This window comes from Onychostruthus taczanowskii, unplaced genomic scaffold (genome assembly GCF_017590055.1).
Source record: "Onychostruthus taczanowskii isolate IOZ18803 unplaced genomic scaffold, ASM1759005v1 scaffold19, whole genome shotgun sequence".
In the NCBI taxonomy this organism is placed as follows: domain Eukaryota; kingdom Metazoa; phylum Chordata; class Aves; order Passeriformes; family Passeridae; genus Onychostruthus; species Onychostruthus taczanowskii.
In genome coordinates, this window is record NW_024499128.1 from 6041401 (window position 1) to 6067933 (window position 26533).

Consider the following 26533-nt stretch of genomic DNA (forward strand, 5'->3'; position numbering starts at 1 on the left):
TCCTTATGGAACGTGGGGCACTGAGGCAAACAGGGGCTGTTCCTGATGGAACGTGGGGCACTGAAGCAAACAGGGGCTGTTCCTGATGGAACGTGAGGCACTGAGGCAAACAGGGGCTGTTCCTGATAACACATGGTGCAGATAAAAGTGAAGGGTGCTAAAGGAAGGAAAGGTAGCGCTGTCCAGGGAGTCGCAGAACACCTGTGTGTGTGGAGTGTTAAAGAGCTTTCTGCAGCTGTGCCAGCTAGCTAATTAGAAACACAACATCCAAAGTGATTATTTTCCAGCTGGTTTGTTATATACAGCGTTATATATTGTATGTTTTGTGTAGCTGACTGTGCAGTCGTTCCTGCCCACAGGCCAGGCCCAGGAGCCGTGGGAGGAGCGGCGGTGCCTGTGGACGGGACCGCGGCTCTGCCCGCCCGGCGCCTGTGTGAACATCCGCCAAGAATCCCGGGAGATGAGCAGCACGGCACCAAAACAACCGGCCAAGTGAAGGTTGAGGAAACTGGGCATGTGTAGTCTAGAACTGGAATAGCAAAGCCGAGGAACTAGCAGTTTGTGTAAACGTAAGTGGGGGTTTTGACCAGTTTTTGGTGTCTGTATCTGTGGGAAGGATGGGAAGCAACTGACTTTCCAGTGAGGAGCTCTGAGCAACTAAAGGTAGAACAGGCATGAGGCCATCTTCTGAACTGCTGAGGGTGTAAATTTTTTTATTGCTGAGGTGAAGATTTGTCACATAGTGTCCTAGCTGGTTCTGAGCATCTCAGCTACTCTGTCAGTGCTTTTGTGTTTCTGCCAGGTGTAGCTGAAGAAAAATCAGAGATATGTATGCAGATGCACAACAAATAATGGGATGCCTAATTAGATGTCTAACATATTTTAAAAACCTTTTGATAAACAACAGCATTTGTTAAGATTAAAGATGAAATTAAAAAAAATAAAGCCCCTCAAAGATCATTGAAGAGGTAACAGATGATGAACTTGTTTTTTGAAACGAGAATGACAGCTTTAACAGCTCTAAATGCTGGGAATTAGATGCTTCCATATATTTAAATTAATTATGCCTGGGCCAAATGCTGGCAAACAGGTGTGGATTTTCCTTCCACCTGAGCTGCCTGTCAGGTGAGTGTTACCTGCTGCTGGACTGGCTAGACCGGCAGCTGCTGCCCGGCGGGAGGGATAGGATGTCAGATGCCCTCATGGATGCTGTCCTGCTGGGTGCTGTCCTCACAGAGCAGGGGAACGGGTGCGCATGTTTATCTGTCACAGATAAACGGGTATCTGCACAGCGTGCTCGCTGGAACGGATACCTGCGGCGGTCCTGACTGCACAGCCGTGTGACATGTAACGGGATGAAGCAGAACAGATTACACCCGTGCTAACAGGGGAACTTGTCTGGGAGAGCTGTGGGTGGAAATGGCTGGAAACCGGAGCACCGGGATGGCGCTCCATCCCCTCTCATCCCGCTGAGCTGGGGCTGCCTTCGCTGCCGGGAGGCGCTGCCGGGCCCGTCCGGCGCTGCGGGAAGGCAGGGGCGGGGCGCGCTGGGGCCCGTAGTGCGGCGGCCCGGCCGTGGCGGCGGTTGCCGGGAGCCGCTCCGAGCCCCGCGCAGGTACCGAGCCGTTGGACGGGGCCCAGGGGCGGCGATGCATCGGCGCCAGCCCGGGGCGGGCTCGCTGTCCCGGAGCGGGCGGGCAGGAATCGGCCGCAGCGGCGCGCCAGGGAACAAAGCGTTGTCAGGCCTTGCCCGGCGGTGCGGGGCTCGCTCCGGTGGGGACGGGCAGTGACAGATATTTCAGATATTGGGCCGCTTTTAAGGAGACAAGGTTGCAATTTTTTATTTTATTTTATTTTTGTGGTGTAGCGTCTGTTCATACGGGGATGTATCGAGACGGAGGCTCAGAGTGAAACGTATTCCTCTCAGCCCCTAAACCTATAAAGGCTTTTCTTTCCCTTCTTTTTTCTTTTTTTCTTTTTTTTTTTTTTTTATTTTTTTTATTCCAATTGGACAGCAGTTTTGTTTGGGCTGGGTTTTGGGCTGTAAAGGCTTTTTTTTTCCTTCTGTCTCGTTGTGGAAAATCTCAAAGGTTTAGTCTTTGATGGAAATTATCTATAGCAGGTACAGTTTTGTAAATCCTGATTATTTCAATGCTTGTTTTCTTCTCTGTGTGTTTGTGGTCATAATTTTTGAGCATATATGCAGATCCTCCTTTCATAGGGGAAAATAAATAAGAGTTTTGCAGGCTTTGTTAATGATAGGAGAAAGAGAAACTTAACTCAGTTTTCTAATGTAGAATTTGCTTCCTAAAACATAGTGACACAGAATTAGTGGTGCTGTTGTTTTCCCTTCAAGGTCTTGGAAGTACATGGAAGAGTAATGTTGTTATTCCTTGCAGCTTAGATAACATGAAGATGGAGGACTATGAAATATTCTGTAGGAAACATCTTTCCAGAATCCAAGCAGAGGCAATAAAAGGAAAAACCTCTTTGACTGTTCAGAACAAAAATATCTCCCTCATTCAATTCTATGGAGTTCCTGTGCTTTCCCCTCTGGTAAGGCCTTTTTTTATTTCTTTTCCTCCCTGGTGTGCTAACTGTGCTATTGGCACTGGCTTTGATGTGCACATGTAATGATTCTACTGAAGATGTCTGTGAGCTGTCATCTGACCTGCTGCTTCCTGTATTCTAAGCATTCCTAGCCTTAATCTTACAAAATAAGGGGTTAAATATGTGTTTTTCTCCCTCACACTGACTAAATTTCCTTTAATTTTTTTATAAGTTATCTTCCTAAGGGGAGCACAAATGTTGATTGTTTTCAATAATGTTACTGCTGGGCTTCATGTTAAATCATATTGACATTTTAAATATTGAACATGTGAGTTATTTTAATGGTGTAAAAAATGCAAATGAGAAATACCAAGATAGTTAAAAATCTTTTAAGGAATATTTTTTTGCATGTGTTTGCATCTTCCTGTAATGTATTCCGCAGGCTCATCAGTTATGTTAAGTCATTCTGTGCTAATGCAAACAGAGCTAAGCTGAAGATTGTTGGTAGTTCCTGCAATACTGCAGCTGACTTCCTTGTTTCAGTGTTGGGAAGAAATGGGAGAGAGTCTCTTTCAATGTCCAAAAATCATGATACAGATATAAATTGTGGATATATTGTCGTATTCTTAATTTACAGATGCATGGATGTTGTAAGGGTTTTTAGAAAAAATCTCTGAATCCTGTGTCAGATTGATACTGTAGCATGTAATGTTCATGGAGAATTTTATAAATGGTGTTTCAAATTCATGTTCATTTGCATGTGTGCCAAGAAGGCATTTTATACACCTTCCCTTAAAAAATTGCTTGAGAAGAAGCTGGTATTTAACATGTGCACAAAATTTCAGTGTTTTCTGTTTTTCTAATTATTTTGATCTGTTGTTTTTCTTTTGAATTTATTTCTGTAATTCTGTATTGAAATTTGCATTTAATTATATAAATTATGTTTCTTACACTCTGTTTTGCAGCTTAGCCTTGAAAAGAAAAAGGAAATACAGCAGTACAAGGAGAAAGCACTGGAGATAGAGACCAGGAAACGGGAGTCCCGGAAAAAAGCTTTACTGAATCGTGTTCAGGAGATTGTAGAAAATGTCCAGGTAGTGTTAGTCCAAAGCTGCCTCATCGATTTACAGAAAATCACTGCTATAGACATTTTGAGAAAGTGTTGGGGTTTAAGTATTCCCCAATATAAACATGAAATGAATAGCAGCTACTCTCCAGAACCAGCATTTGTTAGTATTTCATGCTGTGTGTCCTGATAATTGGTCATTTACTGATACTCATTGTAGTGCATGGGACTTGCTTTTCACTGCTTCTTTTGTTATATGCAAATGACAGAGCTCACTGCTTCTTTTGTAAGAGTGTTGGAAACAACTAGATTGTTAAAACAAGTGAAAAACTCGTGTGTGTTAGAGCTGCTTTATTTGCAAACTCATAGCTTAGTCATAATCTATATTCAACTTTATGATTACAGAGTTAAAATTACTTTCACAATAACTTGAATTTCTGTTGTGTGCTTTAAAATTTTACTGTAACTGTTTTTTTTCTTTGCTGCTTCAATAATGAATTTAGTAGATGTATTAATTTAAAAGACTGTTGTATACATCTAATCAAGGAGTTATTGTGTGTCTTTGGAACAGCTGTAATATAGCCTTTGGATTAAACTGTTGCTTAAACAGTTAATACTGAGTTTGTTGAGTTACCAAGGTGGCAAACAACACTTTGTAGTTTGCATTGTTTACTGAGTGTGTGTGGCAACAGTCAGCTGGCTTGGGGTTTGACCAGCAGACCAGTAAAGTATGTCCAATACAAAAGTAATGTAAATTTTTTTTTTCAAATGTGTCTTTTAGATAACGAAGATGCAACTTATAGGATAGTTGTAGTGTGAAAATCCTTTTAAATAAATGCTGGCTGGAAGTAACATGTAATTCTCACTTAAATAAAGTTGGTTTTAAATTTTTTTTTTAAGTTCAAGTGAAGTTTACAGGAATCTGAGATTCTGAGATTTCATTGAAAATCTGTCATTTTTTAAACTTTTATTTTGCAGATGAGGAAAGGACCTAGCCTGAGTGATGCAAACACATCGAAGGCTGAGAGTTCTTGCCCTGGTTTCGATTCAAAGGCTTTGACTGACATCACAGCTCTGTCAGACACCATTTCAGCACGTACTACTGAAAGGCAGAGTTCCATGGACCTGGAAAAGACATCAGAACTTAGACCATCAGGTACTGCAGGGCAAATGACATCAAATGTGACGGAAGTAGTTAAGGCAGCAGAAGAAAATGTTTCTTCAAAGCCAGGTGAGAGTCGCTTCTCGGAAGATGCGCCGTGTCCAAGGGCTGCATCTCCTGACAAGGTGTGTAACAAGGTCCCGTCTCATGCTCTGCAGAAGCAGGAGGGACGAGTGGGGTCACCATCAGATGAGGATGTCCAAGATCCATGTGTAATGAGTCTTCAGAACCTGATAAAGAAGTCTAGGGAGTACATAGAGAAAGAGCAAAGCAAGCGTACCTCAAAAAGCAATTCAAAGAGGAGTACAAGTGAAAGTCATTCGGATAAAGAAAATGATGGTGTTAAAACAACCGACTCTGGGAAAGAGCGGGCAAAGCTTACGGGCAGAAGTTGCACTGCTCAGACACTTGATAAACCCAGTCTTAATAAATCAAGTACTCTTCTCCACTGTGCCTCTATGCATCCAAATAACACAAGTATAACCACTTTATCCAGTTTTTCTAAAGTAGACATACCTATGAGAGTTGGAACACCCCCTTTGGTAGATTCAGATTCAGATGAGGAATTGAAAAAGAATTCTGTGTTTGAGCGTGACAGTAGCATTGTCAGGAGCCTCACAGGCTCTTATGCCAAATTGCCAAGCCCAGAGCCAAGCGTGAGCCCTAAAATGCACCGACGGCGCCCAAGGCCTTTATCCATGGGACACATCATTATAAACAACCCTGTGAATGCTTATGAGTTAAGTCCTAAAGGTAAGGGTAGAACAATGGATTTAATCATGCAAGATATTGCAGATAAAAACAATGTGTCTGAATCGGTGCCAAAGTTCATGGTGGACTTCACTACGGTCTGTCCTGGCAGAGTTCCTGGTGTCAGCAGGAATTCTTTAGGCCCTTGTGATGGGTTGGGGGTTGGCAGACCAAATCGCCATTCCTTTGGGCTCTTTGAAAGCAGAGGAGCCGTGTCGGCTATGGTGGAAGGACAGGTGGTGATGGACAGCAGGGGGCCATATAAAGTAGAGAGCAGTACTAGTATGGCACCTCCAAAAGTGAGTGAGCCCTTTGCCATCAGTCAGTCTTCAGTGACACAGAAGATCCTGGCTGTGAATGACATGAAACCAGCTACTTTGGCAGAAAACATTAAATGTAATTCTCCAATGGAACTCAATAAATCTTACGACGTGGAAAATCCATCTCCACTACTAATGCAGAGCAAGAATGTGCGACAGCAGCTGGATAATACTCCGAATGTTTCCTCAGCAAATGAGCAGTTCCCAGAAAGTTTTGAAAAGGTAAAACGTAGACTTGATTTGGACACTGACAACTGCCCAAAAGAAAACAGTTCCTGTGTTCTCGGAGTTGGAATGGAAGAACAAGAGAAGCAGTGGTTGAAAGAACAGAAATATCCTGTGGGATCAGTTTACGTTACCAAGAATGCAGTCCTTGAAAATACGGCAAAAGGTAAAAGATTTCCTGTGCTTGAGGGTTATTTTCAGTTTATAAATTTTTTAGAAAATCCCCAGTAGTCATTAGTCATTGGAGTTTCTTTTCAGAAGCCTCATTTCTCTAATTTAATTTGACTTCACAAATATTGATTACCTGTTTCAACCTAGAAGCTGGAATTTAGTTTTACGAAGACAATTGTCTTATGCCACGAGATCTAAATAAGACTACTAAAAGGAAAGACAGCCCATGTAAATTAAAAGAAAACTACACAGATATTTTCTTCAAATTTAAGACTGTGTTACGTTTGCATGTGTCTCTACTAAATGAGGCTGAAGTGGCATAAATAACGTTAATTCACTCCAGTGTAACAATTCTTAGAGCTGTATTTTCCACATCCCTATTTTAATTTAGGCTTTTGGTGTTACTGCTGTTCCATCCACAAGTTTAGTTCACAAATATGCATGTGCAAATATTTTGAAGGACTAGTAAATGATGGAGTTCTGTGCAATACATGATGGGAAATTGATATCAAGGAGACCTGATATCAAAGACATCTTTTTTACTTTTTACTGATGAGGCTAATTACCTCTGATAAAGGATGGATGTCTCTGGCACAGATCATATAGAGGGTATTTAATATTTGATTCCTTGTTACGTATTTTCTCAGAAGATACTTTTAAAACAAATATGCTGACCTTTGAAGAAGTGAGAAAGAGACTTGAAGAACAGCATGCACAACAACTGTCGATTCTGATAGCTGAACAAGAGAGAGAACAGGAGGAGTTGAAGGTAAGGTCAACAGGAAAAATTCTAAGCAAAGGAAGTTTGGCAGGAAGCAATTTGGTTTGAACGTATATTCTGTTGCTTTGCAGAGTTAGAAAATTAGTCTCATGGTTGAATCTTCCTTCTGTAGGAACTGGAAGAGAAGAAGAGACATTCAAAAGGAGAGAAGGTTACTACAACGGAAATAGAAATTTCCAAAGTGAATATTAACAGCAGGATGGAGTTGGAGTGGAGGAAAAAAAGTGAAAGTAGCTTGCTGGAAAGTGTGCAGTCTCAGCTGGAGACAGTCCATAACACAAACTCCACCAGCATTGGTAAAACTGGAAGGGAAGAATGTAGATTAAGTGTTGTGCTATAATTTGTTCTATGGTGCTTGACTGCGGAGCAGCTGTCGTGCTCTGGATGAGTGCAGTGTTCCTGCCCGAGGGCTGCTCAGGGTGCACAGGTGGCTGCTGCCCTCAGCTGGGGGCAGCGTTTGTGAAACAATGTCTGTTGCATCTTTGTGTCACTGGCATTTAGCACGGGTTCAGCCATCCTTGAACAGTTCCAGGGACTGCGTTTGTTATGTAACTGTGTTAGGGCTCATCCAAGGAAAACAAGCTAAGAATAGCCTCCTTTGATCAAGGATGAGGATGTGGATTTGCATCACGTTCAGAAGGACTATCCTTGTGCCATGTAGCTGCACAGCACTGGGCCAGGTGGTCACGTTTGTGTAGAAGGTTTTGAGGGGCTCTGCCAGGGGTTCCTAACTGCAAGGCAGTACAGTGATAGCTGATGGAACACCTCTCACCTGTTCCAGAACATTGTGAAATGTTTTGTTCTGTCTTCTGTTTAGCAAATTTAGCGTGGAAATCAATCAGAAATATTCAGCTTGCTTCTTGCCTATAATTGACCTTGTAGACAAAGCTGTGATCCTCGAGCTGAGTGTATCCACAGACACAGGCATTACTTCATGGGCAGAAGTGTGTGTTGAACTGTGTGTTCTGCTTTCTGTGCAGGTTTTGCTCATACAACACCAAACACCTTTTCTTCAACAAGTGAAACTTCATTCTATCTCTGGGGACCATCAGGTACTGGAATTATAAAGACCTCAGTATGCAGGCCAAGTAATAGGATCAAAACTAGGTGGATTCAGGTAAGGGAAAAGACAGATTTATTTTTATCTTAAAAGGCCCTCATTTTTTTGTAAGGCTCTGGTAACATAAAATTTTAGTATCTGTACCTGTGTCAACTTTGATTGCATAAGAGATCTGTGTAGGTTATTTTTCTTATTCATGTATGCAAAATAATAATGTAGCAATATATTGCTTCTGCTAAATTATGGTGGGTACTTTGAGCCCAGTCAAAGCTTTATCAACAGATTTTTTCTTATTTGGAAACTTATGTCAATTGATGGATGTTATTTGATAAATAATTCATAATTCTTGCTTTTTTATAAAAAGTTTTGAATTTTTTTTTTAAGGTTTTCAGTCCAGAGATGCAAATGAAGTTCGACAAGATCACAGCAGTGGCAAAGGGATTTCTCACTCGTAGACTCCTGCAGACAGAAAAACTGAAACATCTTAAACAAACTGTAAAAGTAAGATCAGCCTTTTTTTGTAATAGGCACCTTCTTCTCCTGTTTGCTTTTGTTCCTGCCTTCCATTGACAGATGAAATGCTGCATTTTCTGTTCTTGGAAGGTTTTGGGGCTGCACATGAACGTATTTGAGTGTTGTATTGCTTAGGTCCAAGTCAAACAAAGAATCTGTTTGCTGTGTGTGTTGTTTGTATTGATTGTTTTGTTATGAAGGGTTATGCCTGGTGCTTACTCCTGTTTTCCCATCTTTCCCAGGATACTCTGGAGTTCATAAAAAATTTTCAGTCTGAAGCCCCACTGAAAAGAGGAAGTGTGTCAGCACAAGATGCATCCCTTCACGAAAGAGTAATGGTTCAGGTGACACAATTTAAGCCTTTTTTTTTGGTCTTTCCTAGCTATTCTGCTTTTGTGACATGAATACAGAAACCTTGAGAGTGGCTTTATTTAGAGTAAAACGTTTAAAGAAGAGAAGATTCCATTTTTTTGCTTGACACAAAATTATTTGATTTCAAAAAATGGTTTTCAAAATTATGAAGTGGTTTGTTTATTTAGATTGAAAGCAAAAAAGAGCTTGACATTCAAAACCATGGGCATGTAAACTTGATTGAATATGTAATGAACATTTTAATGATTCTTTCCAGCTGCGAGCTGCTCTGTATGACATCCATGACATCTTTTTCACAATGGGCGCGTCGGAGAGAATGAATATCCTGCGTCACGATCGCGAAGTTCGTAAAGAGAAGATGCTCAGGCAAATGGTGTGTTATCTTCCAGGGAATGGAAACTGTTTCAGGACTTTAAGTACTGAGTCATTTTGCTTTTAAGAGATTCTTCCTTACCATGTACAATGTTTCTTAAATCTAAATTTTTAATTATGCTTTTGTAGGTAACTTTCTCCTGTACCCTCTATTTTTAGGATAAAGTAAAGAGCCCAAGAGAGCGAATGACACTTTCAACAGCTACACAGAAATCTCTGGACAGGAAAAAGTACATGAAGTATGTGCAGCTCTCCCTTGGGTGGGGAGGGTTAGTGGAAGGGGTACAAGAGAAGGAGTAGGAGGCATGGGAAATAGTAAGGAGAAGTTATGGAATAACAGTTTCTTTGCAAGCTGACATCTCTGCTAGGCGGCATGAGTAAAAAGCTTTCCAGGTTTATGGTGTCTTGCTAATTGTATTTTGCTCTTACTTTTAAGGCTCTCCCTGTTTGTAAGGAGAAAAACGTTTGTTCTTAGTTGTGCATTTACGCTGTAATGCAGTGGTGGATGCTTTGTTTATGGTTGATTTTGCAAACTGTAAAAAGTAAAAAGTGTCCCAAGTGATTTTATCTATCTAAAGTGCCTAGCAGTAAAGAAACGTAATGGCTATCTCTGGCAAAGTTTTTCTGGGGAATGGTAGCAGGCATTATCTTGCAACACTGTGGACACTTGTTACGCTTGCTCCTGAGTAAAGAAGTGATGATCTGTAGGACTGCTCTGGTAGTATTACATGGAGGTGTTGTTCCTCTTGTAGGCTTTCTCTGAGTGTTTCTATTCAAGACCTGGATGATGATTTGCTAAGTGAAATATGTTTCAATACTTTTGTTTCTCTAGGGCTTCAGAAATGGGAATACCAAATAAAAAAATAATCATGAAACAGAAAACTCCTCAAAATCGGTAGGTGATAGGTACTTGTATTAAAATGCTTTTAAGAAGCTATCTTACAATAATGTGATCTGTACTGTTGGTTTGCCATTGATCAGCTCAATTTCTGCTCCTATTTTCATGAAAATAATGCAATCTGATTGACTATGGCCTGAGAAAAGGGTTTATTAGCTCATTATAAGTTAGGAGAATATATTTTCTTCAGGAGTAATTTCTGAAATTTTATCTTCAGAAGTTATTTATTTATTTTTAGTCTTGGTGCTCAGGTTTAAGGCTTTTCTCTGAGCTGCATCATTAAACTTCAGTTTGGCACTACCACTTTTCCTAATACCCTTTACTTTGTGGTGGAATTATTGATAGTGTTTATCTTTAGAAAGCTGTCAGAAAAGTAGTGGCTTTTTAATGTGGGGAAGATTTTGTTCCTTGGCTGTGTGATTGTTTGCTCAGATCACAGAAGTTACAGTGTTCAGTACATGTTGTTCAGGCAGATAACAGCTGCTCTCTTATGAGGCCAGTCTGCACGTTTATCTCAAATTAAAGGTCAGATACCTGGCATCCCTTAGAAAAAGTTTTTCTCCCAAAAGCTTGGAAGGCATGCTGTCTATTCATACAGTTCAGCCTTCAAAGACTACTGTGAGCAACTCAGCCCTTTTTCCTGTGTGTTCTCATCAATGACTGGGAATCCAAGGCACTGTTGAGGGACATCTATCTGTGTGCTTTTTTGTTTCTGTGTTTTAAAGAGTGGAAGTAGTAATCCTATTCTGGAATTTTAATTCCAGCCAGTTTGCCTACATGTCATTTGTATTACAAAACCTGGTAGCCTTTCTGAAATTTGTTATGTGAAGGATGATGCATAATTTGGTATTTCTTGAGAGACTTTTATTTTTAAAGGGAAAAAGCACTAATAAAAGTTTGTGTTTCAACAGCATACTTCAGCCAAACCAAGGACAGAATGCTCCAGTTCATAGACTGCTTTGCAGACAAGGGTAAGAGCATGTTTCTTGTCTGAAGATGAAATTCATTTCAAAGTGCAGGAACAGTGGTTGATGAATAATGTTTACACATAATGTACACATAATATGTACACATAACAGTACAACTGTTGTTCAGAGTAAAAAGAATTACTTCTCTCAGTATTTTGAGAGAATGGTGAAGCTTTGTTTTACCTTTATACTGCAGGAAAATATTTATTGTTGTCATCCTCTTGTGTATTGTCTTCATTTACACTGTTCCAACATTTGTATTTGTAACATTCATTCCATGAAGCTTTGCTTCCACTTAATGAAATACTGTATTTTTATATGTAGACTGTAATGTCATGGTGTCTAAACCAAACAGTTTATTCAATAGAGTTTTTCAATCTATTCATGGGGAGATGTTCTCTTACTTAATGTAGCTGTGTAAGCCATAATAATATCAATAGGAACTGTACTAGTCCTCAGGAAGAGGCTCTGTGGGACATTGTAAAAATGTATTCATGCCAAACATATTTTGATAGTGTCTATATTTTTGTATACATCCTTTCAAGTTCGTTGCAAATGACTTATTAACTGTTTTATATTTAATTAGAACCCCTAAGACCTCAGTGAATGGGGTTGAGCAAAATAGAAGGAAGGCTGCAGGGAGCAGAGTGTCTAACAAGGCTGTTACAGGTGTGTAGAAAATTGGTGCTTGGATCTTATAGTAATAAGTTACTAGTACCTAGAAAAAATAAATTAGCAATACATTGTTTTCCTTCCCTTGTGCACCTGCTTTGCTCTGCCTTAAGTCTAACCTATCTCTTCAAACAAACCTGCGCTGGTAACTGAACCATCCACTTTGAGATTCTATAAACACAGTGTATAGAATGTGCTGCACAGCTCATTTGCTTTCACTCACCAGATGCCCAGTCATAAAAAAGATTGCCAGATATATTCACTGGAACTGTTGAGAAATTGCTGGTAGTCAAAACAGACTTGGATTAGAATTTTCATGTATTTTGATTCTTAGTACACACATCTTCAGCATGGAGCATATTGAAAGGACAGGAAGGCCAGTTTCAGGCTCCTCAGAGGGTGTTCACTCATCCTACAGTTCTAAAATTATATATATAGATATTCCTGTAGCATCTTACAGCATGTTTAAGTCTTAATGACCCAAGTTTGAAAGTGGAGTATTTTTGTGCTACCATGCAGAGATTGCTGATTTGTTACCTTTTATATAAAAGGTTTGATAATAGTGCTGAACCTCTAATAAATCACTATGAATGGTCTTAGACAATTTCTATTTTTTTAATTAGATTTTAAATTTCTTAAGTGATAAACCTAGATTTATCAAAAGGTAAAGTGGTTGATAGGTTTTAAAACTATTTAAAATCTGAACTACACTTCATTCTCAAATGAGAGTTGGAATTTTGGGGCTTAATGAGGAAAATGTGTAATGTAGTAGGATTTCAACTGTTTTCCATAATGTTTTAAAAAATCTGTATGTGATAAGGATCACACCTTTCCTATAAGGGAAATGCTTATTTATTGATGCCCCAGAGCAATGCTGGCAGGGAGTATCGGTGAGTTTGAAGGCAGTGTGTTTTACACTGTTTAAATGTCAGGTTTTCCCAGATGCTACTTTGTGAAGTCAAAAGAAGTGGCCACAGAAGGATGTATAGTGAGGCAGTATGCATAAACATAGATAGCATTGCAGTATCAGAGGGGCAGATAAAAGACAGGTGATGAGATCACAACCAGAGTGTGTTTGTTCATTTATTTTTCTGTACTCAGTTCTCTTAGCAGTGCTGTCATCATCAAAGTAGAGCAAGGCAGTTGTTTGGTTGGACTCAGTGACTCTACAGAAAAATTAGCAAAGATAATAAATAATCTTCCTGAAATATAAAGCAGATAAAGTAAATAATATAATTTTAGCAACCAGAGGTAGGCATTAAGGCAAGTGTTCATCTGCAAGTTTGCTACTGACTAGTAAAGGAGCATGCTGAAGAACAGGGACAACAAAACAATCAAAACCTCTACCAGTTACAGTATTAGAGGTTGTAAAAGAGGAGTAGTGCAGTAGCTAGGGTGGTGTCAGGGTCAGGTCTGGCACTGATTCAAGGTTTGGGTCCCATCCTCAAACCCATGTAATTCACACTGAGCTCATAATGAACACAGTGGTGTTTACTCTGTGGCTGGCACCAGACATCCAGTTAAGCATGCAACACTCTTCTGTGTTGGCAGCCTGTGCTGCTGTGCCAAGGAAGTCCCTGGGTTTATCTAAGTCATAATTACCAAAGCTGTGACAGGCCATACTTGGCAATGAAAAAACTCCTTTGGGATATATCTCCAAACTTCTCTTTGCCTTGTTGCTATTTGTCAAGTATCTGGAAAGTCATTGAATGCCTTCTGCAGTGGCTTTCTTGGAACTTCAGGCAGATGTGGCTAACCAGTTTTATGCTGGTTAGTTCTGGCTGCTCAGTGTAACCTCATGTAGGGCTTGGACATCACACATGCTCCTGTGGTGCAATACCAACACCTCAGTGTGCTCCTTCAGAAATAGGTTAGACTTCTTGTACTGCATGAATAGAAATGCATTCTGAAGTTATTATCTGGGCATGAAAGAAACAATCTACATAATTTTGCAATAATGAAAGAACTTAAATATATTTAAATAGAATATGGTTTCCTTTGTGTATGGATGAAATGTGAATAGTGAAAAGTCTGGCAGTATGTTAAATAGGGTGTTGATTTGATTTCTTTTCTTCGTTCATTCCTGACTACCAATTAAATTGTGCTTATTAGAGGGACAAAAAGGGAAGGAGGGCTAGTAAGATATAGTTATTATAAGTACATTAAACTTTGACATGAGGCAAACCTTCAGAAGAAAATAACATACTTGTCCAATTTTTTTTTTTCTTCTCCTGATTGTTGTTTTAAAGTCTATATGCAAAGTGCTTTCAGCTTTAATACCACTCAGACTGATTGTTACTTTTCTGGCAAGAAGATCTTTTGTTTAGGAATCAAGTGGCAATTGTAAACTTAGTTTTTGTTGAGTTTTGCTCCTTCAATCCGAAGTTCTGTGCTCAAGAGAAAAGTACAGACTCATAAATTTTTTTTTTTTTTAAGTTCAATTAGTTTAAATCGGGCCGAGATGTTCCATCAGTAGCTTGCAAGTAGGGCCAGGCAGGGCATTTAATGAGGTCTGATTGTGCTAGACAGAAGGTGGCTGGGATCAGGCTGCTCCAACAAGACCTATTCATCTCCTCTGCCCAGTTTCCTTTCCTGTGGAAAGGAAATAGAGGGCAGGAGGCACACAGAATATCTGGCAGCTCTTGGCCAAGCCAAGGGCACAGCTTGCCCATGTGGGGTGATGGGGTCTGTGAAGTGTGTTGGCTTTCAGCACTTCAGGAAGCCTCAGACCTGCTGTGTGTGAGTAGCAGGTCTGTCCTTTGTCCCAGGAGAGAGGCCTCATGTGATTGCCCCTTGCCACTGGAAAAGGATGGGTGATAATTGTTTTCAGAACTGTCACTGTTTTTATTCAGATTTGCCTTCTGTAGTTCCTTGGTCTAGATTGCTGTGGGATTTTTGCACACTCATATGCTATTACTGTCATATCCTGTTACTTGTGTGACATTTTTATATAACTTGGAGGACACTTGAGGTGAGTCAAGGGGTAGTGTTAATCACTAAAAAAAGGCTGTGTCTGTCAGCCTGGTTGTCTGTCCTGGAAGATCCCAGGTGATCTGAAGAGCACAGCCCTGGGGAGGGCAGGGCCAGTGAGAATTTCTGCCTTTTGTGTCGTGGGAGCCTGTTGGGATGGGAGGCTCTGGGCGTTCCAAAGCTGCTTTGGCTTGTGCTGATCATAGCCCTGGGACACCTGTAAGTAACCACTGCAGCTCTGACCAGGAGTAACCAAAGAGCCCAAAAAGGACTGGCACTTCCTTTGTCACCTTCATTTACTGCCTGGTGCTCATTTCTCTTCCATGGCTGTCTTCCATTCCCACTGCTCTGCACCCTGTGATATGGTTTTCACTGCTTTGTGTAAATGTTTGCTCACACTGCTGCACTTTCTTGATAACTGCTTGGACCTAAAGAATGCTGAGTTGTGCTACTCCTTAGCAGCCTGCAGTGCTGAGCCTTCATTACTGGAAGATACTTGTGCTATGTATAGTATAATATGGATTTTTAAATATAATTATGTATATACTTGTTCCTTCTGGAAAGACTGATTTCTTTGTTCATTTATTATTTTTTTTACTTAAGCATCCTTCCTTTTATAAGGGCTCTGCCTGATGATTTTCATTCTGCACCTCTAATTCTCTTCTCTTATTGACATATGGGATCCTCTTGTTTTAATTAATCTGACAAAAGGAAAGAGTTATGTTAAGTATTCAAGTATTTTTTAATTTATTTTTTTAAAGTAATATATGGCATAGTTAAACTTAATTAGCCATTTCATCTACCTTGGTTAAGCAGTAGTTCTTTTAAAAAATTGTAAATTGTGGTTGTAGTTGTTTTAGAATAGCAAAAGAAGATGGAATAGTTATCAAGTAAGGCAGTTCTATAGAATGTCATTACATTTAAACCTATAGGTAGTTTTCAGAAGGGTTTTGGGGTGTACCATAATGAAAACTGTCATTTAAAAAGTAGTCACTGAATACATAATACTGCTTAAAAAAAAATTGTCCTGATTTTTTCCAGCTATATTTGTTGGATAATCCTGTTTCAAAAACCATTACTATGAATTGTAATGTGGTAACGTTTCTACTTATTTTTAGGAGCATATGCAGGAAGAACCCAAAGAAAGAAGCCAAATGTTGTGATAATTTAAGAAGACAACATTCCCTGGGATAAAATGGCCATGTTTTAATGATGGCTGTGTCAGCACTGATTTTTAATATTGCATCTTCTTTACATAGATGTATATTTAGACATCTTAAACCTACTTTGTTATTTTCAGATGACACATAACACAATCATATTGAAGCTGCTTTGAAGCTCTAATGCTTGTGGGAAAATTGCATGTTAGAACTTGTGTACAGACTAGTATTAATATATAAAAGATTCATAATCTTGTTTATTTAAAGACTAGCACGGGGCAACATGAAGGTAATTTGTAACTTTTTCACACTTTCTAATTCTAGTGTCTGACATATGCTTTTTGCATTACTTAAATTGCAATTTCTATGTGTGAGTGCCACCATAAGTAAGTCTTGGGTATATATTCATTTTCATTCCATAAAGTTGAAGCAGCTAAATGTGAAAAAAACCCCCAAAGTTAATTTAAACAAAAGTGAGCTTTCAAGTCAGTGAATTTGTCAGCAGCAGTTCTGAATGTACTTTCTGTAGGAATGAGATTAGCTCAATTTCAGTACTAAAGGCCTTGTACCAAATGTTTTGCATTTCTGCTGAGCTGGACAGATGTGGTCCAAATTCACTGTTGGGCTGATGGACAAACTTTCACTGATCAAACCAAAAATGTGCATTTATATGTGTGGTAGATCAAACCTTTGTACTGAAAAGAGCCTTGGGTTTTTATTGCCCTGCTGTCTACTGCATTTTCTTATGGAAACATCATCTGTCCAGCATGGAGATGTGTATGTTTTACAAAAGCTTCAGAAGGTACAGTTTTAACTGTTTTACCATTGCAGACTTAAACAGTTATTTCAGTCTGTAATAGTCATTCAGATATGTTACATTTAATTGATGACAGTGGCAGTTCTTCTGAGCAGTTTATCTTCTGCTGTGTGACCTAACAGGCCCTTTGTACTGAAGTAATGATTTCTGCAGGTGGGGAATCCCTACCAATCCCAACACTTTCATATTTATGAATATCTAATATCAAAAGATCATGGTCATATTCTACCTTAGTCTTCCAACTGATGGATATTATCTATCAACTGGAGTGGAGCATAATTCTCCACCTTCTTTTAATGAACTTGAGACATGATATTAACAAAGTTCTAGAGAGAAAAGCTCAGCTGTATAATCTTTGCAGTAGAGAACTGACTGCCAGAATGTAAATTAGGCTATATTTTGTTAATTGTCAATACAATACAACACACTGAACTTTGGAGGCTTTGTAATGTGTTGACATGAATGTAAGAGAAGAAAGACCAACTGAAAATTTCATTGTGGTAAATAGCATGAAAGAGGAACATTAATAATGGGATGAGGACACTTATTTCATGGGCAGTGATGAGTGGATTGGCACCAGCCTGTGGCTTTCGTCTGCCACCAAGTCTGTCCTCTGCAGCTCGTGCTGCTGTTCAGAACAGCTGTGCCATACCAGGCACTAAGTTACCAAACTGCGTGCTTGCAAAATGGCAGAAACTGCCCCAGCACCTTGAGGAATGGCACTGCTCGTTTGTTTGAGAGCCCGGGGCCGGGGGCTCCCCTCATGGTGTAAACAGGACGCTTTACACCAGTGCAATTCCTGCCTCCTTCATACAAATGCTCTGGTGCTTTACAATCACAGTTGTACGGAAAATGCCCGAGGCAAGTTTCCTGCTCACCCGGTGGGCAACAAAGCTGTGTTTTAGTTCCCAGCTCTCCTTAGGAGTGGGAAACATCTCGAGAGGGGAGGAATTTACAGGGACAAGAGTAACCTGTGTCACAGATGACAGAAGGTGCTGTTGACATGGCAGCACTGAAGATTGATGCTTTTAATGGATGTTTTATGTGCTGTATTTATTATTAGCATAGGCAATATGTTGATGCACAGATAGGTTTAGTGTGTTAGTAGAAATGAATGTTTCCCTTCTCTTAGGGTTTCACATCTAAACCTCTTGTTCTTCAAGCATGTTTCCAGTGTGTAATAAAGCATTATAGCACAAGGGTCTTTTTTTGTTTGCTTTTTTTTTTTTTTTTTTTTAAACTTTCATGAGGCCTTTCTCTTGGCAAGTGCCAGAATTTGGTTTTGTACTTGCTGTTTTGTATTTATACATATTTATCTTTTTATTTTGTGTGGAATTGTGATACCATTACAGAAGTCTATTTATTTTTGTACTTTGTTTCATTTTCACCAGTCTCGCTTTTTACTTAACGCATTCTGCACAATAAACTCTGAATTTTGAACATTAAATGCCCTTTCTGTGCCGTTTCTTCGCCCGCCCTCAGGCGTTTCCCGCGCTCCGGGCGGGGCGGAGCTGCCGCCGGAAGCTGCGGCCGGCGCGCGCTGTCATGTGACCGGGCGCAAGATGGCCGCGTTCCCCTGGTGAGGCGGCGGGGCTCCGGGAGCCGCCTGTTCCCCGGGAGGGGCGGGCTCGGGGCTGGGTGAGGGCTGCCGTCATGCTCGGCGACCCTCGCAGCCGGTGGGCTGAGGCGGGGGCGGCCGCGGATGTGCCAGAGGGGAAAGTGCGGGGCCTGTCCGCCCGCGGGGCTCGGGCAGTTCGGCCGGGGGGGACCGGGGCAGTCGGGGCGCTGCGTGCCGAGGCTCCGCTGCCGTGGCACCTGAGCCCGGCGCTGCTGTCTGAGAAGCCGAGGGTACGGATCACATTCATGACACCCTGGCGTTACACGGAGCCAGGCGGGCACAGCTCTGCTGAGAGACGGAGCCGCAGCTCTGAGCCGGCTGGGGCGCGACGGCCGCTGGCCTCCCGTTATTTGCCCTAAAATCAGCAGGAATTCCTCGAGCCCCGCTGGTTTTCTGCGGGGTGTTGTCACGGAGCGTGTCCTGCTCGGAGCGGGGCCGGAGCCCTGACTGCGGGCGGGGCCGGAGCGGGCCCGCGGCGCCGGGGAGCTGAGGGCTCTGCTGTGTGCTGAGGGCTCTGCTGTGTGCTGAGGGCCCTGCTGTGTGCTGAGGGCCCTGCTGTGTGCCGAGGGCTCTGCTGTGTGCCGAGGGCCCTGCTGTGTGCCGAGGGCCCTGCTGAGGGCTGAGGGCCCTGCTGTGTGCCGAGGGCCCTGCTGTGTGCTGAGGGCTCTGCTCTGAGCTAAAGGCTCAGCACTTTTAGCCGCTGCTGTCTTTCACAGGCTCTTTAGACACGGCTACAGGCAGAGTCAGCCTCTAGCGATGTGCGTTTACAGGAAAGCTGTACCTCTGTGGAAGCTGCGCTGCGCACAACAGGGAAATAGTCTAGCATTTGGTAAAGGAATGATAAATGAGGCACTCTTTCTGTTACAGACAAAAGCAGTAGCAAAATACAGCAGAACAAAGCAGAGCAGCAGAGACCCTGAAAAACTGATTTTTACATAGTGCAGCAATGAGATAACAGTCTAATAAATAGGTCTAGTAACACTGATAGTGGCCATGGGGAAATAACCAGACTTTTACCAGAGTAAGATGTTTCCATCATGCTGTTGTCTAATACAGAACATGTTTTCACGCTGTGGGGCTTAGCAGAAGCATAGCTATTTTTAAGCAGTCATCAGTCTGCATATGAGGAAAAAAATAGCACCTGTTGGTGCTGAATAGTTGTATTAACATAATATTCAAATTAAGCAAATTTTAAAAATTTCAACACATTTGTTAAAGCAATAAAAAGTATATAAAATAATTTAAAGTGCAGGGCTGCAATGCAATTTTATAATAGCAATGCATAAATATCTAGAGAAATGGTTTTGTTTTTATTTCTGATACTCAGATAATGATAGGTGCAGTTAGTTTGGGATGTGCTTAATTTATTACCAATACCAATATATGTCTAGTGTTGTAAAGGGATTCTCTTCCTTTTGAGTGCCTGATTCCTTTGTGCTCCCTGTGAGCTTTTTGAAACACTTGCTTTAGGATAAGCACTGGCTCTGGGAGGGGGCTGTGTGCCTGAAAGCAGTCCCAGGGGAAAAAGATGTTTTACCAGGAGGAGAGAAAAATGTTTGTGGGCTGGCAGGTGTTGAAGGTGCAGAGTGGTGGCAATTGCAGTGGTGCTCATGTGTGGGAAAGGTTGAAACCCACTGTTAAAAGAGCAGCTGAAGCAGGGGTGTAGTCCTGCAGGATGCACAGAGGATGAAACCCCAGCTTGGCCAGAGTCTTATTTTTATTTCCTCTCAAAAGTTGGCTGCACTGCTGTGGCCAAGAAAGGAATGCTTAATCTCCTTTCCCTGGAGTGTAAGCAGGACATAATGCCAGAGCAAACTTGATCTTGTCTTCTGTGTTAGCTCTCTTACAAGCTGTCTTATCACTTGAATAGTCACATTGTAAAAAATGTACTTTTAAAAGACTTATTTGCCGGGTTTGCAGCTCTTGTTCACTCCCACATGTGTATTATTACCATGTGCACTTGCCCAGTGTGCTCACACTAATTGGAATGCAGCTGATTTTGGCCTGAGTGTGCTGAGAGAGCTCTCAGCAGTTAAAGAAATGTTATAATTGTGTAGCCAGAAAGAGTTTGGAAGATTTTCCACCCAGATGCTGATTAACCCATGATGCAAACGAGCAAGAAGAGTCATTGAACAATGGGACAATAGCAAAAAGAAAAGGAACTGGAGATCAAGAAAAGAAAGAAGCATGTAGATTTTACTAGACTCTTTCTCTTGCTCTGCTCTATCTCATTAGATGTCAAAAGTTTCTTGTCAGAGTGGCACAACCATAAATTGTCAAATCTGTAATTCTAATTTGATATGATATCTGTAGAAGAGCTGCTTGGCACGTCTGAAAATCATCCAAGTGAGTTATGTCTTTGAACAGGAATGGAATTATTTGGAAGTTTGGATTAATTCTAGTGGGAAAGATGTGTGTTATGTAGGACAAGTGCTGTTTGCTTTTGTTAGGTGTGTGATTAAAGAATTTTTTGTGTATCCCCTGATTTTCCTCATTCAGCTGAGGCAGTAGGGTGTGCTGTAAACATTCTCAGGATTTTGAATGAAACAGAAAAGAACAGTTAGCAGCTCTGTGTTTTTCAAAGACTAAAAAAGAGTACAACTGAATGGCTGAAAGTAAAATTTCTCCAGTTTTAGTTTTATGTTATCTCAGTAGAAAGAAATTTGGATCCTTATGTTTGTTTATTTTTCCACATGTTTTTTGTTTTTTTGTAAATAAGCATCTGTATAGATATAAGATATGCTTCTCTCTTAGTGTGTGGTTATTTATATGCATATATACTTTCCCTTCACTCTTACTTTTTAAGGCATGCAAGATCAAGGAACTATGTGTCTGAATCTGAAGTGTGCAAGCTGGAATCTGTACCCTTGGATTTTGGTGATTACCATCCACTGAAACCCATTACAGTGAGTTTGTTTGTGCTTTTGGAAAATGAATCTGAATTCAGACTGTGTTCCTCTTTTTACATCTGTTCCATTAAAATTAAAAGGCTTTGAGGATGGTGGTGGTACTTGTGAAGTTGCTTTCTGTGTTAGTGGCCTGCTTTAAAGGCATCAAGGTTTATTCTGTTTGCCCTTCACAGAAGTTTGCTGGTGCTGTTATGTGTCAGAAACAGTCTCTTGACAAATACAGCACCTCCAGCTTGTAGGTTTTCTTGGTTGCATTAAATGCTGAATAATGGATACATTTAAAATCAAATTGTTGCATTACAAATGGCCTGCATAATTGCTTGATATAAGGTTTGGATTTGGGTTAGCTTCCAGTCAGCTGTGTACTTTAAAACATTTATAATTTCTTTGATGTGTAAGAGGCTTTTAAAGATGTACAGAAAAAAATCAGCTTCAAAGAGATGAGTTATCCACTAATGAATGATAAATGGACAGCAGCTTCTGCTCAGGAAGGTCAGTAGGGAGAGAAGATGCTGGCCTGAGGTATGGATTTTATGTTCCAGGCTTGAGTGTTGTACAGGAAAAGTAAAGATGAAACTGGCAGAGGAATTAAATAGCAAGAAAGAGTTAGGAGGACAGGGACAAACCTAATAAAATAGAGGAGGGGTACTAGAAAGATATTCAGTTCATACAACTTTGTGGACCTAGAATTGGAAGGAAAAAAAAAAAAGCAGTAGAAATTCTACTGAAGAGTGAGTGCCTCCACATTCAGGGAAAAGGGGGGGGAAGAAAAAGAATTAGAGAAAAATGAGGGAAGAGAAAGCCTTTTTGTTTAATAGTTCTGAATTTTTCTTTAGGTTACTGAATCCAAGACAAAGAAGATGAACAGGAAGGGAAGTACTTCTTCCACCTCCTCCTCTTCCTCCAGTTCCGTGATGGACCCGCTGAGCAGCGTGTTGGACGGCACGGACCCCTTGTCCTTGTTTGCAGCAGCTGCAGATCCTGTGACTGCTGCTCCTCCCACGGTAACTCTGAGGGCTGCTAGCTCATCTAAGTGAAGGAAAACCAGAACAAAACCGTAAAGCCAACCCTGGATAAAATGTATTGTCTCACTGAAGAGGTTAATATAGGAAATATAGCTACTTCTTTTTTATTTACCTACTTTTATCTGGTTTATGTTGACGTATTTATTTAAATATAGAATTTTGTTTAATATTGTAACTTTTGAAAGGATCAGCTAGCACTTGAAACATTGTTGACCTTCGTGTTGACAGCCTTCTCTTCTTTTTCCAGATCTGGATTTAACTTTTGCACTTGTACTCTTGTAACAGGATGGTGCCCGAAGGAAACGGGATAAAGATGAGAGCTCAGCAGTGGGAAGTGACTTTGAACCATGGTCAAGCAAACGTGGTGAAATCCTTGCTAGATACACAACAACAGAGAAGCTTTCTATTGTAAGTGGTGGCTGCCACAGTTGTTTTGATTTGTACTAGACCTTTAATGCGTTTTGGATATTTCTGTTTTATAATTATTTAATGGGTGAATACTGGTCTTCTAAATTTCAGTTTTCATGTTGTAGAAAACTGAATCACAAGCTCTCACTTGCAAAGATTATTTTAGAGCTGAATCCCAGTCTTCTGATATTTAGAAGCCATCACTTTGTTTTTTTGTAATAATGCAAGTAACTTCTAGTCTTGCATCTATTTCTAAATGATTAGAGGGTTGATTAGCAGTGTAATTACCCTGGGCATTCTTGGAATGCTAGTGAGTCCATGTTTTCTAACAGTCTGCTTTTTCTGCTTCCTCACAGAATCTGTACATGGGATCTGAAAAAGGTGAGCACTTTCTTTACCAGTAACAGAGGTTGCTTGAGGCAGGGTGCAGTGACAGGTTTGTGGTCAAGAATAGTTGAAATTTATTTTCCTGCCTCCTCCATTCTGACATCATGGTTCTTGCTTTTTTGTGGATAAGAAGTCTGGATGTTTGTTTAAAATAGTTATTGAAAATAAGCCACCTGACCACCTTGTCTTTTATTCCTATGGGCTGGTGAATTTGTGATTATTTCACTGCACTGCCTTCCACTGTAGCTTAAAACTTTCTTCCATTTAAACTGAGCAATGATATTTTGAGGATCATGTTTATCAACTCTTCTGCTAGCTGCAAGGAAAGCAAACAAGTCCTTTGGGAACTTGTTCAGTTATTCTCTTTACATGAAAGTGAAGTGATTTCAGCTGTATGCTGGGTGTTTAAAAAAGAACCAAGTGTTAAATATTTTATCATGTTTTCTAGCAAAGAGAATCTGGGCTAGGTAATCATAGCATAGTAAATCAGGATTTTTCTATATGGATAAACACGCAGCATTTCAGCATCTGCAAAAATAGAAAGCACTTTTTTTCAGTGAGAATGGTCAAACACTGAAATTGGATGTTCAGGCAGAGTGTGACCTCTATATCCTTAGATATTGTTAAATTGACTGGATATAACCCTGTGCAACTGTTAAAACTTCAGAGCTGGACCTGCTTTGAGGAGGAGAGTTGGACACAAACCTCCATAGAGCTTTTCTATCCTTAATTATCCTATGGTTCTATCTGGTGATTCTTTTCTTACTGGTAAAAATTGCAGAAAAATCCACTCATATTCAATTCTGCTTACTCATTGCCCCTTTCAAAGTGAATGCACTGTAGGTGTGTTTAGATGTGTGTCTTCAGGAATAGTCACTAAAGGAATCAAACCACCTGTCTTCTGTCTCAGAAGCTGACTGGTCCATGTCAGGCTCCTTCAGGTTTGTTTCTCTTTAGAAGTCCCAGTGTTTAAATGTTAAAGAAACTTAAGTCTGTAATTCTTTGCAGGAAAAGCCACAACTACTGGTTCAGCAGTTTCTGAAAAAGTGAGGACAAGGTTAGAAGAACTGGATGATCTGGAAGAGGTGAGAAAGTTTTCTGATGAAATTATGGCATCATTATAACAGTGAAAGGAATTTGTGAAATAAAAATCTTTTGTGAAAGCTTTTAAAAAGGTCCTGATTCTGCAAGTGCAGTATTTAGATAAATACGTACTCTCTGTGGGAATTCTCCAGTAATTAATGCTTATTGTTACAGGATTTGGGCAGAGTCATATTTTTGTATCACTAGAAATTGTGATTTGAAAATTTACCTGATCTGTTGCTGTTGATTTATCTTCTTAGTGCTGTAAAACTTTATGGAGCCCCTTAGTCTTGACATCTGATAATTCTGGTTGTCCCTGTTGCCACAGCTGCAAATGTCTACCTGAGTTTAATTTAAGTTACAATTCTGAGCTTGATAGAAATACTGAGTACTGAAGTTATTTCTCAAGCTGCAGTATTTTACTGTGCAAGGGTGAGATGTTTTATAACCTACTTTCCTAAGACCTGAAGGGAAATTGTAATAAATTTTGTAGGATTCTCCTCCACAACATGGTGATTTGAGTCTATAATAACAGCACTTTCCTTCCTTCCCTCCTGCTCTTATTAAGAGGGTTTTTGTTTTCTTGCCAGGGATCACAGAAAGAGCTGTTGAATTTGACTCAGCAGGATTACATGAACAGAATTGAAGAGCTGAACCAGTCTTTAAAGGATGCATGGTCCTCTGATCAGAAAGTAAAAGCTCTGAAAATAGTCATCCAGGTCAGTTTTATGGTTTTGTTCTATGCAGAACCAGTGAGTTCGGTGATACAACTTGTCCAGTTTCCTTCTTGGGAAAAGAAGGCTTTCTATGTTTTTCTATTATTTTCTTTTGTTCTCTGAAACACATTTCTTCCAGAGTTTTATGACTTCTGACAGATTTTCAGCTTTGTTGTTACATATTGGATTTGACTAGGTCATGTGGGTTGGAGTTCTCAATAGTCACCAAATGACAGATGTGGAAATTTTACCTGCTTAGGGATAGTTAGAACAAATAGCATGTAGTGATAATCAGCTCTTTATAGGACATGCAATTTCCTTTCCTGTTCTCTTCTGCTTCAGCCTCTTGCTCCCTACAAATAATACCAGAATGGCTTTTTGAACATCAGCATTTTACTCACCTAAACTTAGTAGGGCAATTAAATAAAGGGATTTAGGACCTTAGCAAGCTACCAAAAACAGCTCCAGATTTTTAAAATTGTGTGTATGGGATTTGTTTTTGTTTGTTTGTTGAGAACTTGTCCGTGGTCTTCCTTTGGGTCATTTGGGGCAATGTGCTTTGAGGAGGGCATGGGGAAATAGGACAGTTAAATGCTCTTTTGTTTGGCTTGGCCTTTAAAAAAAGCCAGAGGCAGAGTGCAGCAGAGGACAGATGAGATAATGACATCCTTAAAAGCTGTAAAACTGATGTAATGCTCATAGTCATCCAGTGGGGTTATATAAAGTCAGGATTTTTTGGTCATTCTGGATACTCTTGTGAAAACTGCTTGAAGTAATTTCATCTTAAATTGTGGTAAAGACAAAAAAGGAAATGAAACATTAATGAAGTGAGATCAAACAATTATATGTGACCTAGGGTGACTAATGTACTATTGTAATACTATGAAATCAGCACTATTATTGCTATTTAAAAAAAAAAATCCATATATAGGATTGTGAAGTGTGACTATGGTCTTTGGATGAGAAGAAAAGCAGCAGGGATGTATTGTACTTAGAGTGCTTTGTGTGAAATATAATATATATATGTGTGTGTGTGATAATGCAGTGATAATCTATGCATTGATACTTCCATATGTTCTTTTGCAACTGGTTCACAAACAATTTTGAAATAATACCATTTCTAACAGGGGATCCAATGCTTCCTTTTAGGAAAGTGGTACCAAAGCTGAATGTGTTTATCTCTGCTGAATTGTTGTTCACATAGCACTTAATGCTGCAGATGCTCATCACTAATTGAAAGACTGCCTGAGAATGAAATAGGTGCTTGTGTAATTAATGAATTTAAAATTTTCATGAAGGATAAAATAAAGCAGGATAGGGTAGAACCCTCACTGAACTTAACTTGTTGAACTTCTTCCTGCAGAGTGCTGTATCCTCTGAGGGAGCTGAGCAGTTCTCTTGGCATCAGGCTGTAGTTTTATATGTAGTCTGTCATTATTATTACAGACTGGTTACTATGCAGTAGGAGGAGTTTGGCTTCTGGTTAGTAAAATTTCTTCACCAAAAAGGTTCTCAATCACTGGACCAGTCTGCCCAGGGCAGTGATGGCATCACCCTCCT

General features: G+C 40.2%; 2 protein-coding genes across 8 annotated transcripts in view; both read left to right on the forward strand.

Moving 5' to 3' along the window:
* Positions 1-132: 132 nt before the first annotated feature.
* On the forward strand, positions 133-16850 carry CCP110 (centriolar coiled-coil protein 110). Of its 5 annotated transcripts, none has more exons than XM_041401700.1 (15): positions 133-569; positions 2400-2556; positions 3516-3644; positions 4595-6239; positions 6892-7013; positions 7138-7321; positions 8006-8142; positions 8470-8586; positions 8841-8942; positions 9227-9343; positions 9502-9581; positions 10175-10237; positions 11152-11211; positions 11795-11877; positions 15969-16850. In XM_041401700.1, exons 2-15 carry the CDS (start codon positions 2410-2412, stop codon positions 16019-16021), a joined length of 3039 nt encoding a protein of 1012 aa, XP_041257634.1. In that variant the 5' UTR covers positions 133-569; positions 2400-2409; the 3' UTR covers positions 16022-16850. The 5 variants fall into 5 exon arrangements, with proteins under 5 accessions (XP_041257634.1, XP_041257633.1, XP_041257636.1 ...); XM_041401699.1 differs by lacking the exon at positions 133-569 and adding an exon at positions 1547-1829; XM_041401701.1 differs by lacking the exon at positions 133-569 and adding an exon at positions 1552-1615.
* Positions 16851-18377: 1527 nt separating this feature from the next.
* The window catches only part of VPS35L (VPS35 endosomal protein sorting factor like), a 46890-nt gene continuing 38734 nt past the window's right edge, over positions 18378-26533 (forward strand). Inside the window, exons 1-7 of one of the 3 annotated variants that reach the window (XM_041401707.1) lie at positions 18378-18406; positions 21252-21351; positions 22191-22358; positions 22665-22787; positions 23144-23168; positions 24183-24259; positions 24848-24976. In XM_041401707.1, the coding sequence (XP_041257641.1) occupies positions 18390-18406; positions 21252-21351; positions 22191-22358; positions 22665-22787; positions 23144-23168; positions 24183-24259; positions 24848-24976 (639 nt within the window). In that variant the 5' untranslated portion in view covers positions 18378-18389. Of the gene's footprint in view, positions 18407-18537; positions 18676-20095; positions 20792-21251; positions 21352-22190; positions 22359-22664; positions 22788-23143; positions 23169-24182; positions 24260-24847; positions 24977-26533 lie in introns of those variants that run through there. The other 2 variants (XM_041401706.1, XM_041401705.1) reach the window with 2 other exon arrangements.

Bases quoted from the DNA above. Each gene is read 5' to 3' on its own strand.
- CCP110 (XM_041401700.1), top strand. From the start codon at position 2,410: ATGAAGATGGAGGACTATGAAATATTCTGTAGGAAACATCTTTCCAGA. The intron at 6,240-6,891 runs GTAAAAGATTTC...GTATTTTCTCAG, and splicing joins CCTTGAAAATACGGCAAAAG to AAGATACTTTTAAAACAAAT. The intron at 11,878-15,968 runs GTGTGTAGAAAA...ACTTATTTTTAG, and splicing joins GTCTAACAAGGCTGTTACAG to GAGCATATGCAGGAAGAACC.